Here is a 16,871-nt window from a genome sequence, read left to right on the forward strand (position 1 = left end):
TATTTTCTATTTAAACTAATGTTCCCATTTTCAGACTATTTTCTACTCCATTTTGTTGATATATGTAAGTGACATAATTTATTCGCAATTACCGAAGAAAAGGTACGCTATTGTCTTCCTTTTACTCGAGACTCTTTTGTGTTTATGATAAGGAGAAGGTAAAATAGTTGAAATTTCTACGCAGAAAATGGAAACTGGAAATACTATTAAACAGCAATTTTTTGAAGAGCCAACCAATGGAGAAAATCTTCACGATTGCTGAGAGTGACGCTGAATTTGCACATTTTAATACAATTAACAATAATCAATTGTTTTATTTTACTTACCTTCTGCAATGAGTAGGTGCCACTGGCCAACTTCTTCTAGTCTTAAGAATGATGGAAGATTGTTTAACATCACCAACGACAGGTGCAGAAGTTCTTCCTTGATTTCTTTTACTCCAAAGATGACCGGATCCAACTGGACCGGATCCCGGTATACCTGGATGCGGACCGCTTTCACTACACGCACGTCTCGAAATCATCACGCGTTTTCTTTCATCACACTTCATCATCGTACGCACCAATCGCGATTTTTTTCTTTTTCTATTCTATTCCGTCTACTTCAATTTGCTTTTCTCTCTCTCTCCCTCTCTCTCTCTCTCTCTCTCTTTCTCTTTTATTTTTATCTCTCTTTCTTCGATACGAATGACATTTTCGACAATACCTTATAGTATAACACCGATCTAACGTTTCCCAAGTTTCTCATTCGAAATAGGTTAATCCTAGAGATCAGTATAATCAATAAATATATATATAGTTATATATAAGATACATCTAAAAGTATCGTTTATATGAAATATATTGAAGTTTACGTTAATACGATATAGAAATTTGTTAAAAATGTAAATGCTTTTTCCAATAATTAGGTCGTATTCGATCGACGTTCGTTACAGAAAGGAAGCTATCATAATTGATAACTGTAATTCCTCTCTCTTCTGGTCCCAAGATAAAATATCCAACTGCGGCGAACTAATATCTACTTCTCACTCATTACGTTAAGAAAAAAAGTATCATTATTAAAGAATCTATTAAAGATAAATCCATCTTTATCCCCCATAAATCTTTCAATACTTTATTGATAATGTACACGTTTTTCATAACACGAAAAAGATCCTGTAAATTCGTTTTATCGACAGTTCATAATAATGTGCGTTTTAATATAGTGAAAAATATATATTTTGTAGTTTTCTTGTTTTATAATAATATAATTCGAGCACGATTGAAAAAAAAAAAATACGACGAATAAATTCTTCATGCGAGAAAAAGAGAGAAAACAAAAATAAGAGAAAGATTATTATTATTATTGATTAAAAACGATAGGTCGTGTGGGTTTTAAATTCGAAAGTGGCACCTCGTTTGTTTTTTAAATACTTATAGTTCAGTGAAAAGCGAAAAGTTTTCATAAATTCTGTCAAGCATGAGTTCTCAACAATACACTTTCTCTCGTTTACACGTAGTATTGCATTCATTCTTTTTCGATGCATCGCTTGAACCCTTTCATTCTCCTTGATTCTCTGAAAACGAATAATCATGTTTTTTCTTTCTTTTTTGTTTTATTTTATAGATCGTATTAAGAGCGTATTCACGCGTCAGCTATCGCGACACAAAAAAGCTTTGGAACGATGCTTGTCTATCATTACGTTATGGAAATTGCTAATATTATTTTCCTCTGTTATTTGTTTTCTTTTTATTTTTATAAAATATTGTAATTAATTATAAGATAAAACTACTCTCTCGGAAGATTCCCATACTTTCTCGGTTATATTGGGACAAAGTTTTATTATGGACAAAGGTTTCGAGAACAGTACTCTTACAGATTATTAAAGGGATATCAGGAAGAGAATAGAATTAGTTAAATAATAAGCTCGTAGAGAAACCATGGTAACTGTAAATCCAAATAACAAAGTATTCGCACACCCTTTTCCTTCTCCCTTTCTCTTTCTCTTTCTCTTTCTTTTATTATCTCCGTTACGCTTATCGTTAAATACAGTTACGATACCAGTGGGATTTCTCAATTTGTGTTTGCCCTATCTTTAACACCAGAGACCAATGTTACCACTGGAATGGTGAGAAATAAAATGCATCAAGAGTAAAAATTCGAAAAGCTGAACTTTCCGCTTAACTTTAATCGGTGATTCCGTTTAAAAATCATTCTACGAATTTCCGATAGATAAGGCATATGGACCACTAAAACCACTCATATATCAGATTAATTAAGTTCACAAAACTAATAAGTATTAGAAAAAATTGATAAAGTTATATACATTTTCGTACTATTTATTATTGAAAAATATCGATCGGATGCTCTTATAATAAAATATTTAAAAATTCTAAAATTGCAGTTAATAGCTTTTGTCTATGAACGATTAATTTGATATTAGATGATATACGTCGACTATATTAGAAAAAAGGAACACAAAAAGAGTAGAAACACATAAGATGACTGCGAATATATAAAGAATCGAAAATTAATCTCCGTTGGCGACGTTTACGTGCGATAAATTCAACGAAATGCATTTTACGGTGAGGAGCAGTAAAAAAAAAAAGTATCTTCGACTAGCAAGCTGTATTTATAGACAAAGCTATTAAATTGTCAGACTTCGATAAGGCAACAAATTCTTCTTCGACTTACCTATCTAGTAACTATAACACGAAAAAACACCGATAAACATTCCACACGTATATATACCTACACATATACATAAACATGGTACACCTCATATACAGTATCATGTTACAACATGTTGTTATCGCTTAAAGCTTCTTCTTCCTTTTTCCTACTTCTTCCATCTTACTTTAGTACACTTTTATAACATAGCTGGTTTGAGCTTGAAAAAGTCTCACATGTGCTGTCTCGACTTTGTAAGAACATTAATAAACAAATAGAAACTGTAGCAAAGTTATTTATCACCTGTATGAATAAAAAAATAACTTTATACTTTGTTGTTATTTGTTCTTTTTAATATCTTCGTTTCGAATATACGTTGGACGAAAAATTACTGCAATAGATGATGATTCCGTAACTTTACAAGATTATTCAATTTTCATAAATACAAAATATAAATATATATCTCGTAGTATTTTCAACAAACGCAATTTTATTTACAATAAAGGAATATAATTATTTTGAAGTATCTCGAAATAAATAGAAAAATTATCTGATGAAATATCTATATAATATATCTATATAATAATTTTTCGACAAATTTTACCTAATGAGTATTAAAAGAAAATAACCACTCTATCTAATAACTATATTGGATCTCATGATAAAAAACGTTGGACAAACAAGATATAGGAATTTTATATGTTCCAATTTCTAAAAATATTGTATTTACTTTTTTCATTTCTATTTTTTTTTTCACTATTCTATAATCAATGGCATTATTTAATAATATACTCTCATACGGCCATTAAAGAATTAAAAGTCGTAAAAATATTTATCGAAATGATTAAACATAAATGATTTTCATGAAAATTAATATCACATTCTCGCATAAAAGGTATTAGCAAGAAATTGTTCATTTAACTTAATAATAGTAGGAAGATTTTCGACGAAGACTTGTCGAGATATAATAAATGTAAAGAAAGGAGAAATATAAAAAGAGGAAAAAAGGAGTCGAAATGATCGAGTTTCAATGATAGTCTAAGGAATATCAGTCAAAAGTCTCGTATGAGTGTCAATATAGCAAAGGATCGAAGACTTTTAAGTCCCAATTTATTGCCAAGGCTATGACAGAAAATGAAATGAAAAAGAGGCAAAAGATTCAAGAAATAGTATCTTTCTGAAGAATGTTCTTCCATATCGAGCACCATGTTCCCTTTCACCCATCTAAGCTTATATTATTCGATCACGTGGAAAAAAATCCGTGTATGAGTTCTAACTCTGTATATATAAATAAAAAATAATAATAAATAAAAAATAGAGTAATAAATAGAAAAAAAAATAAATAATGAAAGAGAGATGATAATAATAAAATTATTCTAGGATAGGAAAGCTTTTCAAAATTACATTAATGCATCGAATTTGAAAATTATTTTTCGCGTGGGTGTTACAACTCTGTCTATATATAAAAAATAAAAATAATAAAAATGTAAATATATTTTATAAGATAAAAGCTTTTTAAAGTAAAATGTTTGTAGAATACTTTTCACGTGACAGTCAATAAATATTTTTAAAAGTAGCATTAACGTATTGGATTTAAAGATTTTTTCAAAAAAAAAAAAAAAAAAAAAAAAAACACGTAAGAACAAGTCACTGACAAATATTTTCTTTAAAACTAAATCCGCAACTTATCAAGGCAATAACGGCATTCGTTAGCACAATAATGATTTAATCGAGGTTTGCGAATACATTGTGCTCTATATTCGTATAAAATCACGTTCTAACGACAAACCATGAAATTGGATTTACTAATATCTATTATTAACACAGATAACATGAAATGAACCACAAACATTTGTCTTCGTTACTTATAATGGTTTATTATTATTAAGGAAAATTAGATTACTTTATTCTCATAGATCAATCATAAGTTATCATTTTCACAAGAAAATCATAATATGATAAACGAATATTCTTTTTAAAAGAGATCCCCACTATTGATTATGCAAACATTTTAATTTTACATGAAACATATTTCAAAACAAAATGAAGAAAATCGATAAATATAACCTACTTACCGACATTCTATTAATTTATCATTGTCTGTCTGTAATCATTACTCCCTTAAGAATAATTAAAGAGATTTTTCGTAACTCCAAGAGGAATCTAGAGTTCCTTATATTTTGTAATATAGGTACACACACACACACAACAGTGTAAGATCATTAACACTCGTCTCCTGTTAACTCATTGCGCTTGTTCGTACTTTCACCCTACGGGATTCATTTGAATAAATTGGCAGAACCGCGTAGAGGAATGCTCTCCGTGCTTTAATTGAGGCAATAATTTATAACCAAGTTAATAAGGTCAATCCCGAGGAAAAACATACGAACTAGATCGATCACCATCTCCCCGATCATTTAAAAAATCTTCGAGAGGACAAAAATTCGTACGAACATTTCATATACTTTATCGATCATTTTCGTAAGAAATGCTTTAATTTGAGACCTCATTACATAACGTGCAAACTGTTTTTTATTCAAAAAATTAATTGCATCATAGACGAAATACAAACATCCAAATCAAATTGAAGAGGAAATAATAAAATACTGATTATATATTAAAATAATGATATAAAAATAATTTGTTATTTAAACATAAGATAATTCTAAGTCAAAAGCAGGTTAATTATTAGATATCAAAGAATTAGAAAACGTTGTTCAGAATTTGTTTGCTAATCACAGAGGCAATGCGAAACGTATTTTGAAAGTCGGAAAATTACGTTCACGAATAATTTAGAATAAACAACTGCCGTATGAAAAGACCTCCTTCACCTCTTTTTTTCCATGTACCCTTTTTAGTAGTACCAAATTAATGCTGTCGAGGCTATTTAATACTAGACGAATGCTTACAAAGCTTCGTGCAAGTCAAGAAATATGGAAAAGATGGTAGAATATGATATTCTACATCGTCTTGCTTATTAACTAATAAAATATAACGAAATAAATTAATTTTACAAACACACGAATATCATTCTTTATTATTAATTGTTCTGATAATTATAACAGTGGACCTAATCGAACGATTGAAAACATTTGTGTGATTTTATAGTTTATTTTATATTATATTACAATCAAAGTTGACACTGTTTAAAATAAATCAGAAGATATATATTTTTAATTTTTTTGACTTATACCACTGTTCTTAATCATGAACATAATTATGTTATATCGTAAAAAGTTTGAAAAAGAAAATGGTATAGAGTAGCATCGATGAATATCGATGTAGTAAGAAAACGAATACGGTGTTACTATGAATGTATTCACACGGAACGAAAAACGAAGAAAGAAAGAAAGAAAAAAAGAATGAATGAGAGAAAAAGGAAATGTGGGAAGAGCACAGGGGAAACAAGGAAAAGCCAATGGTTGAAACGAAAATGATTCGCGAGAGTGCGAGATCGCGTGACCTCGTTTAACCTCGCGCATCCGAGCGAAAACTAGGCAGCCAAGCAAGTAGGGTGGCTTACTCGAGTAAAGGGGGAGAAGGGTGATGTCCCCGCCTTATTTTAATACATGAATATGCAGCAAATGTAGTCGGAAAGAACACTGCAGGTAAGAGAGAAAGATACGTCAATACACGAACCTCAATATCTCGACTTTACACACTTTTTCTCTCGAATAAGATATTAATAATTATAATAATAATAATGAAATATTGATAATAATAAAAAATATTCATCAAAATTTTTCTAAATTCAAAAATAACACAACAATAATATGTAACAGAAAATATAAAATATAACAAGAATTAATCGATACCTAGCCAAGTTTTCTACACTCACCTAAACCTAAGGATAACCCAAAATGAACAAATTATTATTAGTATTATTTTTTTTTCTATTCTAAAAACTTATGTCAACCTCCCAAAAGACACATTCAACGCTGAGTCAACGACCGTATTACACATGAAGGTTGAGGGTTCCGGATGGAATTCAGAAGAGTACAAAGGGCCACTCTTGAATCGTGATTTGTCAGCTAAACCTTTCACGAGCTTCTCGAGTCGTGAGTAACAACGTAACAAGCAACCACTATGTTCTGTCACCTTTGCCTATCCACTCAGAAACAAAAAAAAAAAGCAATTTACTATAGAACATGATCGTTCAATGTCCCCATACGATCATTTCGTAAATAGCGAAAGAAAGAAACATAACATAATATAGTAGAAGTAAAATGTGAAGTACGTTTTTAGGAGTAAAAATAAAAGAATACGTGAACACTGAAAAATAAAGGTTGAACAAACTTGAGAATCCGTTTCCCTTTGTAGGACATAAACTCGGTCTTTACTATTTGATAAGTTTTCATGATAGTGTCTAACGTTTGAACCCAGAACACGCACCAACTAATAAATATACTCGTACAAATGTGTATCATTCCTGTTGGCATTTCTCGAGACAATAGGCTACTATATATTACGTATATTATTCTATACGTAGAAACGAAACGTGGCACCGGTTTGAAATAAAAAGAGACAGTCTTACGTTAGAATGAACGTTTCGTTTTAAAGTTTTATTCAAAGTAGTCGGACTTATTATAGCTTTACCACTGCATTTAATTTTACTAAGAGAGATTTTGTTGTAAGTATATTCAGCGATGACGTAGAGACAAGACAAATCGTTGACTTTCCTTGAGAATAAGAAAATTGAAAAAAAAAAAAAAGAAAAGAAAAAAGAGGAAAAAAGAAAGAAAAATACAAAAATGTTTCGAAATAATTTTTAAATCAAGAAAAGATATTAACTTTCTCTCTATTATTATAAAATAAAGATCCTAAAGATAGATGGTATAAAACTAGATGATGTGTTTACGAACTTTCGTGTTAACCCAAGTTTCTAGCTTTCAAATTGAGTTTATTCGAAATCCCTTTATCTTAACAATCACACTCACTAACTCGCTTTTTTTCTCTCTCTCTCTCTTTTCCATGACTAAAAAAGAAGGAAACCTTATATTATTAATTACTCGGACGATTTCAATTTCGATAGTGGTCTTAATTCGTGAAGAAAATATTTTTTGTTTTCCTTCAAAATAAATACGGAGGTGGGGAGGGGGGGGGTCTCTTAATCGATAAATGAAAGTGAGCAAGATTTGATTTTCTGAATTTTGATTTTTTGAATTAGATGTTACTTGGAATTAGAATATTTAGGTAATGTGTAGAACGATTAAGAGTATGCTAATGATCCACGCTTATTTCTTGCAAGGTCGAATGGGAATAGAATGCTACGCATAGATAATTCCATGGGAAGTTCCAACGAGAGAGAATATAGTTAAGTAAAACAAAGAGAAATAGAAATAGAGAGAGAGAGAGAGAGAGAAAGAGAGTATAAGAAAAACAGAATGTGTAGTATATATAACGAAATTATTACGATAAAACATTATGCGAAAAGCAGAACACGTAATAATCTCGACTCAAATTCTCCAACATATTTAGAAATAAGAAATTATCCTCCAGAGCTTTTCCAAGATATTATATATATAATAGTTATGTTATATTTTCGTAATACATACCAAACCTTAACTGAATAAGTATAAACATAAGTCTAGATCCAAAGATTATTTTTCTTTTTCTCTTATTTTTCTGAAATCGATTCAATATTTTTTCAGGATGATGTTCATATCGAGACATGCGTTATTATCACACGTTTTAAGATGAAGATATAACAAAAGGAAGTAAAATAAATTGTAAGGGATAGTAAGCTATGTGGAAACATGATGGTTTTATTATCCGAATAAACCAATCATTTTCATATCAACTGACCTCAATGTGTTTCAATGAATTAAACGAAAGATCCTAACAATAAGTCAAGTCTCGCACACTTTGATATTAACGACGTATATACGTGAAAATCTTCTTAATCTTCCGCATTTAAAAAATGTATTCGAGCGTAAAAAAGACGATTCATCCGCAAGAAAACCGCTTTACATTGATGCATACATATATATATATATATATATTATATGCACGAAGTATTATACGAAGATCAAATGATTTCTGGATCATATCCGCATACGATTTTGAAATTTAATAACAAAATGAAGAAATATTTGTTCTTCTTATACTAACGATGCATACACGAAGAAGTAAGGCATGTAGATATTCAAAGAATCTTTGAGTCCTACATTATAGAAAATTCTCGAAAAGACGAGCGATTTTTTCGATACATCTCGATCGTTTCTAGAATTCAAGATTAATCATTTTTCCACATGAAAAAAAAAACAGAAGAAAAAAATAATAAAGATACCAGTAAGAAAACAAACAAAAAAAAGAATGATGTTATCACGTTCAAAGTCCGTTTGATCCATTTCCAATATAAACCCTCAAGACAAAACGATGTAATCCTAAGATAGTCACAGTACTTCACTTTTCGAAGGCTTCGTTTTATTCTCGATCGATTACTTAGAACATGAAGCAACGCGTGACGTGTCAATCCAGCAAAAGAGAGCTTAGGATATATGTATTTCCTTCTAGGTACACATACTTACGTGGATACATTTTTACGTGTATTTGTGCAAAAGGAAAGATACCAGATAAAAATGGCTTTTTCCTTTTTATTTTTTTCTCTATTTCTTATTTATCCCGTCGAAAGTATGAGAGACTTACTTCGTTTAATAGAAAGAATTTCAGAACGGATGTCGTTTTGAATTTAAGGAATTTTCATGACGTTTCAAATATCTGTACACGGATGGACGGGAATTTACTATGAATTTTGCAAATAAGATAGAAGAAGAAAGAATTAAAATAAGTATATATGGTGGTATTCTAAAATTCTATAAATATTTACACGGTTAGGTTCGTACGTGTATAATGTATGAAAATAAATATTCCAAATAAGAATGATTTTCTTTTTTTTTTTCTTCTTTATTCGATCCAAGGTACGAGAGATTTGGTTACATTTCAATAGAAAAAATTTAGGAACAGATATCGTTTTGGGTTTAAAAAATGTTCATGACGTGTCAAATGTCTGTATGCGAATGGGAATTTATAAATTTTGCAAGCGAGCGAAAAAAAATAGAAAAAGAAAGTAAATAATGTATAAAGTATCTTAAAAATCGTTTTATCGAACGGTAAGATTATCAATTTTTTATAAACAGCTATTTTGAGGTCACTAAAGATTCATATCTTGAAACGAAAGCCAAGATATGTATTTAAATATTATTAATAAGTCAATACTAATTGTAAAAACGACTTTTGTGTAACACCAAGAAAATAAAGAAAAAAATTAAATTCATAATCTCCACCGCATTTATCTTAAATTTTTACATCAGAAAGAAAGAAAAAAATTTGCTATCACTTGAACATGAAATTGACATGGAAAAGAGGGGGAAAAAATAGAAAGATAGAGAAAAAATCAATGGTACTTTATCGATCGTATTTTTTTAAACTAGGTATTACATCGATAAGCCTGTTTTTCCTCTGTTCCACACGAGAACCATTACAGACCGCCAATCTTCGACCCAATTTAGTTAGGTCCGATCCAATATAGCGAGCCAATCCCATAACACGTTGCAACATTTCGGCCCTTCCTAGGTGGACGGTACTCACCTAATCGCTGTCTAGTTACACTTATATACATTCTTCGTGAGGAAATAGATCGGTACACACAATTTAACTCACGAATATATTACTTTATGTCAACTTCTTATAACATCTATATTGAATACAGAGGTAAACAAAAGATTAAAAAGAAACGAAAAGGAAAAGAAATATATATATCAGAGATAATATAGACTTTTAATATTTTAATATTATTTTCTTTTTCATATAATTTATATATTTTTAATTTATATATTTAAAAATATATATTTTGTATATTTTGGAAAATATATATATATATATATTTTTTTTTTTTTTCTATTTTTATAAAAATATACTTTTTTTTATATATATATAATTTCTTGAAAATTATTTATAATAAGATTATATTCTATTTATATATTATTAAACGTTTGGTATTTTAAACGAAATAATATTTTTCCGGACCAGTAGATTTACGAAAAATATACAGCGCGTTGTAAAAAGACACACGCGAACACAATTGAATTCTTATTTCTCGAGTGACTTTCTCTCAATCTTTATTCTTATCTTTTCTTTTGTACATGTAAAGTCAAGATGACGAAAAATGAAGAAAAGAAAAAGAGAAACAGAAAGAGAAAATATAAAAAAGGAATTTACTAAATAACAGCATGAGAACTTTTTAGAATATCTAGAACTTTTTATATTATACAATATTACAATATAAAATGAAGCAAAAAGAGTTTTAAGATAAAGTACAAAGCACTATTATTTCTTGAGATTATGAAAATGTTACAACAACTCTCGAAGATTTATCAAAATTTATAAATTTGCAGACACCGTAAAAGACTCAAATATAATCAAAGTTCTCAATATTTCTCTCTGTAATATAGAATATATATAAAATAAAATGAAATAAAATTATATGGATATATGATCATACATACAATTGCACCACTTAATTCCAGTATATTTTTGTCATAAAATTTCATTCCAGCCAATAACCTTCGATGTCACTCATCACTGGCTTTGAATATTGACGTTAACCGTGAAACCTCGTTTCTCAAGTAACATACTTTTATACGTCAATTGTAACTAAATTTGATATCTTCACGTGTAAGTTTATCAACGTTCAACAGTGTAAAATACAAAACGTTCTTGAAATTAATTATATTAAATAATAGATAAAAAATAAAACGAGAAATAAAAATTAACACAAATGTAGCTAATAACGCATCTACCTTAACTATATATTTATTTACACGTTTATTGTAATGCCAAAAAAAAGATAACAAAAATATACTCGAGCTTGCATATGCAAATAATTAAAGTTATTAAAGTATAAAACTATGTAAATTGTTATTATAATATTAGTCATATTATGTTTCATTGTATTTAACCAATTTTAAATACTAACAATTTCCCAGAATTTTAATTACTTCCCATTTAATTATTAATGCAGCTATCATGAAATATATTAGATATTGTATACAATAACATGTTAACAATGTGTTAAATAGAGCGTATATAGAATAAACTTATTTTACGTATCACTGTAACACATCAAACTAATCGGCTTTAGTACGTATTACGTTAAAATATTAAAACACCTACAGATTTTCCAACAGTTACATCATCATTACTACACGTGACTAGAAGTAATTAACAAAATATACTATATATATATACTATTAATCATTCTGATTGAATAAAGAAATTGATTACTTGGTTATGCTTAATACAAATCAAAGGGAGCTCGCATCGACGTTAATTAAAACTTGTTTATTCCTTCTATTTCTATAGGCATATCTTTCAATATAGTCTCACGATGTTTCTTCTACCTTTCCTATTTGTTTCATTTTATTTTAAAAAAAAATTCATTGTTAAATATAATTAATAATAAATCCCTAAGACAAACTGTTCGACGAAAGATACAATACTTCCTAAGAATACCCTTTCTTCCCTACCTATTTTGCATCCTTTCACTCTTACTCTTTCTCTCGTGCAAACTCCAAGTGTGTATGCAGAACTTAAAAGCCATTCTCAATAATATAAGTACTAAGGCGAGTACTCAGACCATTTCGGTGAATATGTAGTAGTAGTACTCACTTATATGTGAACGAGCTCGACTCGCAAATATTTATAACGATCGTTCGTGAGAAACTAGATTCCTTATTTCTTAAGAAAGAAGAAGAGGAAGAAGAAAAAAAAGAAGCTTGTTTATTTTGCAAAAATAATTTTCATTCTCAACGCTATTATCTGCCGTATTCATTAGCATTCTCGTTAAATTCATCGCAAAAATAAGATTATAATATGATTCTGCGTACTTTTTTATTATTCAGTTATTGATTTATAGTATACTTACTGAAATTATTGAAATATCCCATATTTCCAGAAAATGTCGAGCTTATGCATATATTTGAAAGAGAATAAAAGGATAACCCAGAACGAAAATTATTAATAATTTAATACAACTATTATGATCTGGAAAAGAAAACGAAAAATAACGAAATAAATCAGTTTGAACGAAAAAATATAGTGATTACGATAATATTCATTGAATATTAAATAATCGTATTTGACAATTTTTCAAAAATTATATTCGTATATATTTTCAGCTTGATATCGTATCGAAATTTTTCTGAAATTTATCCTAAACGTTTCGTGAATTTTTCAAAACGAAATATTGTAAGAAAAATCTTGAAAATAGTACAAAACGAATATGTAAACGTCTATTATCGAATAATAAGCAGGATCAAAAACAAAAAGTGAATTCAGATCATGTGATATTATATAAATGTCAGAGATAGCTTGTTACGAATTGTTATGAATGCTTGTTATGAATTTCCGATTCATAATATAATTCAAGGAAATAAAAAAAAATGATAAAAACGCGAGGATGTTTATCTAAGCAAAACAAAATACTTAAATCGTAGTTTTATTCTTCGTTCCGAGAAAAATAGACACAGCTGGGGCAAAAAGAAAGAAAGATAGAAAGAAAGAAAGATGTTTGAGAACGTAAACAATGTCGCCATATTGGCAACATAAAATTTTCGAAATTATTCAATTACTACGAAAAATTTTGCTAAAAAAGTTTACTTGTTGAAATTACGACAGCTACATTTCTTTAACTTAACATAAAATCGCCAATTTACTCATAATTTGACCATTCTCGAATCGGTAAAATAGACATTTTCGCATCTGAAGGAGATCTAATTCTATTAAAAGCTAAGGTAAGAGAAACTCGTCTCCATTCTTACCTACTTCAGAATCGACGAATGGTTCTGACAACGGACGTCGTAATACGAAGCAATAAAAACCTTAGTCAATAAAAAGTGAGCAACAAAAAGGAAATCAAATAGTTAGGATTAGAACGGAAAGGATCAATACTTTCTGATAGACCAAGAGGGTATAACAATTCAAGAAAAAAAAACATAACAAAAATAAAGAGATAAATGCAAGTAAAAACAATTATGATAACACAATAACCCTATTATCATATTTCTCATACTTGACAAAATGACTAATTTATTATTTAATAATATTACTCAATTAATGTTCAATGAAATTAAATTCGAGCATTGAAGATTTCGAATACATCTAATTTCCTATCACGTGGGACTTCGATCTTTCGATTACACACCCGACATTACAGATATACAAAAAATAAGCATTTCTTGGATCGATAAAATATGAAAGGTTATTAATTAGTTTCGAGAACCGACATAACGTCTCAAATGTTATCGATGCCAGAATAACGTTCGTCGTAAAAGTTAACGATGCCATTAACTCAACTTGAGTTATAATATCGACATATATATACTCACATATACTTCATATATAATTCAAATATATCGTATATGCATTATATATAGTATAAAAATACTATAATATATAAAATATATATATTAGATTTAAAAAAATGTTTCTTCGTATTTTTAAACTAAATAACTTTAAGATCGCATAACTGTGATAATATTAATCGAATCTGGTAACACTTGCATGTGTTTGAAAATTGGCATATTATACAATATAATAAATACAAACAATTTCTGATGTTTGTTTATTCAGCAAGGTCTTAAGGTCTCGAAAATAAATAAGAATAAAGACGAAATTCAATAAATTTTGAATTTTTATTATAAAAAATGTATAATGTTTAGGACATAATATAATACAATATCAGTACATTTGCTACACAGCTAATTAAAAATTTGAATATCAAAAATGTACCTTGCTGTGATCGACCAAAGATTGGAAAAGTGGATGAAGTCACGAACAAAATTGAGGAAGACCAATACATTAACAGTCATGATATTGATAAGCAACTAAATATCTACCATAAAATGATTTTAAACCATTTGAAGAAGACTGGATAGAAAATATATTTAAAAAAAAATCTTATTTCGCTTTTTTGTTTAAATAGGAAGAAACTTTTTCCTCCAACCCAATATACTATGTTTATAATTAAAAATTGTATATTATATATACATGTCGATAAAAAGAATCACTCCAAGAGCAATCAAACATAGATGGGCACACGCAGTTCGTTAAAACAACACGCTCGTATACTGTAATTAAATATCGAAATTTTCCTTTTTGAAATAACGAAACGACCAGCGGTCGGAATGATAGACATTTGGATTTAACGAATGGTAGATAAAAAGAGCTTGTAAATCAATCGTAAAAGAGAAACACGACTTTTCGCACCATGTCGATCGTGAGCGATTTAAAAAGACGATGTTTTAAGAGTCGAGAACTTTTTCAGTTTTCTAGTGAATCATCTTTCCGTCAAAATTTGTTTGCTTATCCAAACAATAAATTTGAGAAAAACAACTCTTGTCATTCCTTCGGTATTTGCAAAAAGACGAAAGTTGTTTTAATTTCTACTACACCGTATCGCAATTATTTTCTATCGGAAATGATCGTTTCGGGAGAATAGATCGTTTAACATTAGAATTACCAAAACCAATCAAAATGTTTGATTAAACTAAATGAGTCTCTAACTTTTTTTTATTACAAATGTTTACAGAGAATATCAGGACCAGTAGACACGTTTCCGAGTTTGTAATTTTTGAAATTTTTGTTATGAATTACTTGATAGAAACATTTGCTAAAATATACTTTGATGATTTCTCTGAAAATAAATGAGAAAATGTTTATTTAACGAAATCGAAGCTATTTATGCACGCATAAACTATTTTTTGATATATATTATGTCTCTTATAAAATATAATATTATAATATATTTTAATACATTCTATAATAATATAATTTAAAAGAATATATTATTAATTATAAATTATATATATATAGATAAAGACATATATACATACATCTTAATGATAAACTTTAAGAAACATCAAGGACCGTTTTATCGAAATAAATTCCTCGTGTTTTGGGTCAAAATCTCAACGTCAAGAACCAAGAAATTGTAGCTCGACATGCGATTTTCCCTCACTTCGTCGAAATTACCGTACTTTCATTCTTCGAACTACTGTTCGCTAATTATAGTAAATAATGATGTAACGATAGAAGCACTAAAATATCATACAAACTGAAACGAAAATTATAATCGATAATCAAATTTACGATTAGAATCGAAATGATTTTTAATATTACAACCAATGGTTTAAAAATAATAATCACTCGCAAAAAAATTAATCTAGAAAGTTTAGAAAAATCGAAAAAAAACATTCTTACTAAAGTTCCTATTTCGAATCTCCGAAAGACACTCTAAATATTGAATTTTTAAGAATTATACTATCCGAGTACGATAAACCTATTTTCGTGAGTGGACAGATGTTTCCAGAGAAAAGGTCAATCGATGACTCAGGAAAATTTCTGTAGTGTACGTGGTATAATATAAAAATTCCTATATTTTTGTGTGATGATATTTTAACTTGACAGACAACAAGACGAAGCATATAAGTACGTACCTTGAATAAAATGGTAAAATACTCGACTACTATATGAAAATTATAACCAATATACTAACATATATTATAGAAAACCTTAACAAAGAGAGGATGTTCGAAAGTAAAATTATCCCAAGGGTCGCGTTATTGAGCCTTAACCAGTTACCTGTGATTGACATCGAAAAATGTATACTCGTCATACGGAAAAAGTAGTTTTGCCATTTATGTATATATATATAAATTTTAATTTTAATGAAAACTACAATATATTCGTAACTTTTAAGACGTTTTAAATATTTCAAAATCAAGACGAAATAACTATACGTTATAAGAAAGCTATTAGAAGTTATAAAGAAACAAATTACTTGTTTTAATTTCACAGATAACATTATAATACTTTTTCGTTAGTAATACAAAAATATGTAATACTCAAAATGAAATATTATATCAAGGAACACAATGAAATTGATGGAGAAGGTAGACGAAATAAATGTATCTAACATAAGATATATATGCGATAGCAATTGATCGATGGCCAAAAAATCGCCGAATAACAACTATGACATCTTCTGCTAACAAATTTCACAAATATCTTTCGATCTTTTAGGTTACCATGAGCAAAAAAGTAAAACTCTCTTTAATAATATTGCAATATAAAATGAGAGAGCCTCAAGTAGCCATGCCATTTTCTATATACATTGCCAATCAAAAGGTTCAATTAAATAAAATTATTATCAAGTTTTCGTT

General features: G+C 28.7%; 1 protein-coding gene across 2 annotated transcripts in view; it reads right to left on the bottom strand.

The window, feature by feature from the left end:
* Window positions 1–16,871, bottom strand: part of LOC122519564 (cAMP-specific 3',5'-cyclic phosphodiesterase, isoforms N/G) — a 328,446-nt gene that overhangs the window by 286,146 nt on the left and 25,429 nt on the right. The window contains exon 1 of one of the 2 annotated variants that reach the window (XM_043639099.1): window positions 327–803. The exons of the other annotated variant lie outside the window; for it this stretch is intronic. Coding sequence (XP_043495034.1) covers window positions 327–553 — 227 coding nt within the window. The 5' untranslated portion in view covers window positions 554–803. Of the gene's footprint in view, window positions 1–326; window positions 804–16,871 lie in introns of those variants that run through there. 2 annotated transcript variants of the gene reach the window in all.

Source organism: Polistes fuscatus, unplaced genomic scaffold (genome assembly GCF_010416935.1).
Source record: "Polistes fuscatus isolate 324 unplaced genomic scaffold, CU_Pfus_HIC Scaffold3, whole genome shotgun sequence".
Taxonomy (NCBI): Eukaryota; Metazoa; Arthropoda; class Insecta; order Hymenoptera; family Vespidae; genus Polistes; species Polistes fuscatus.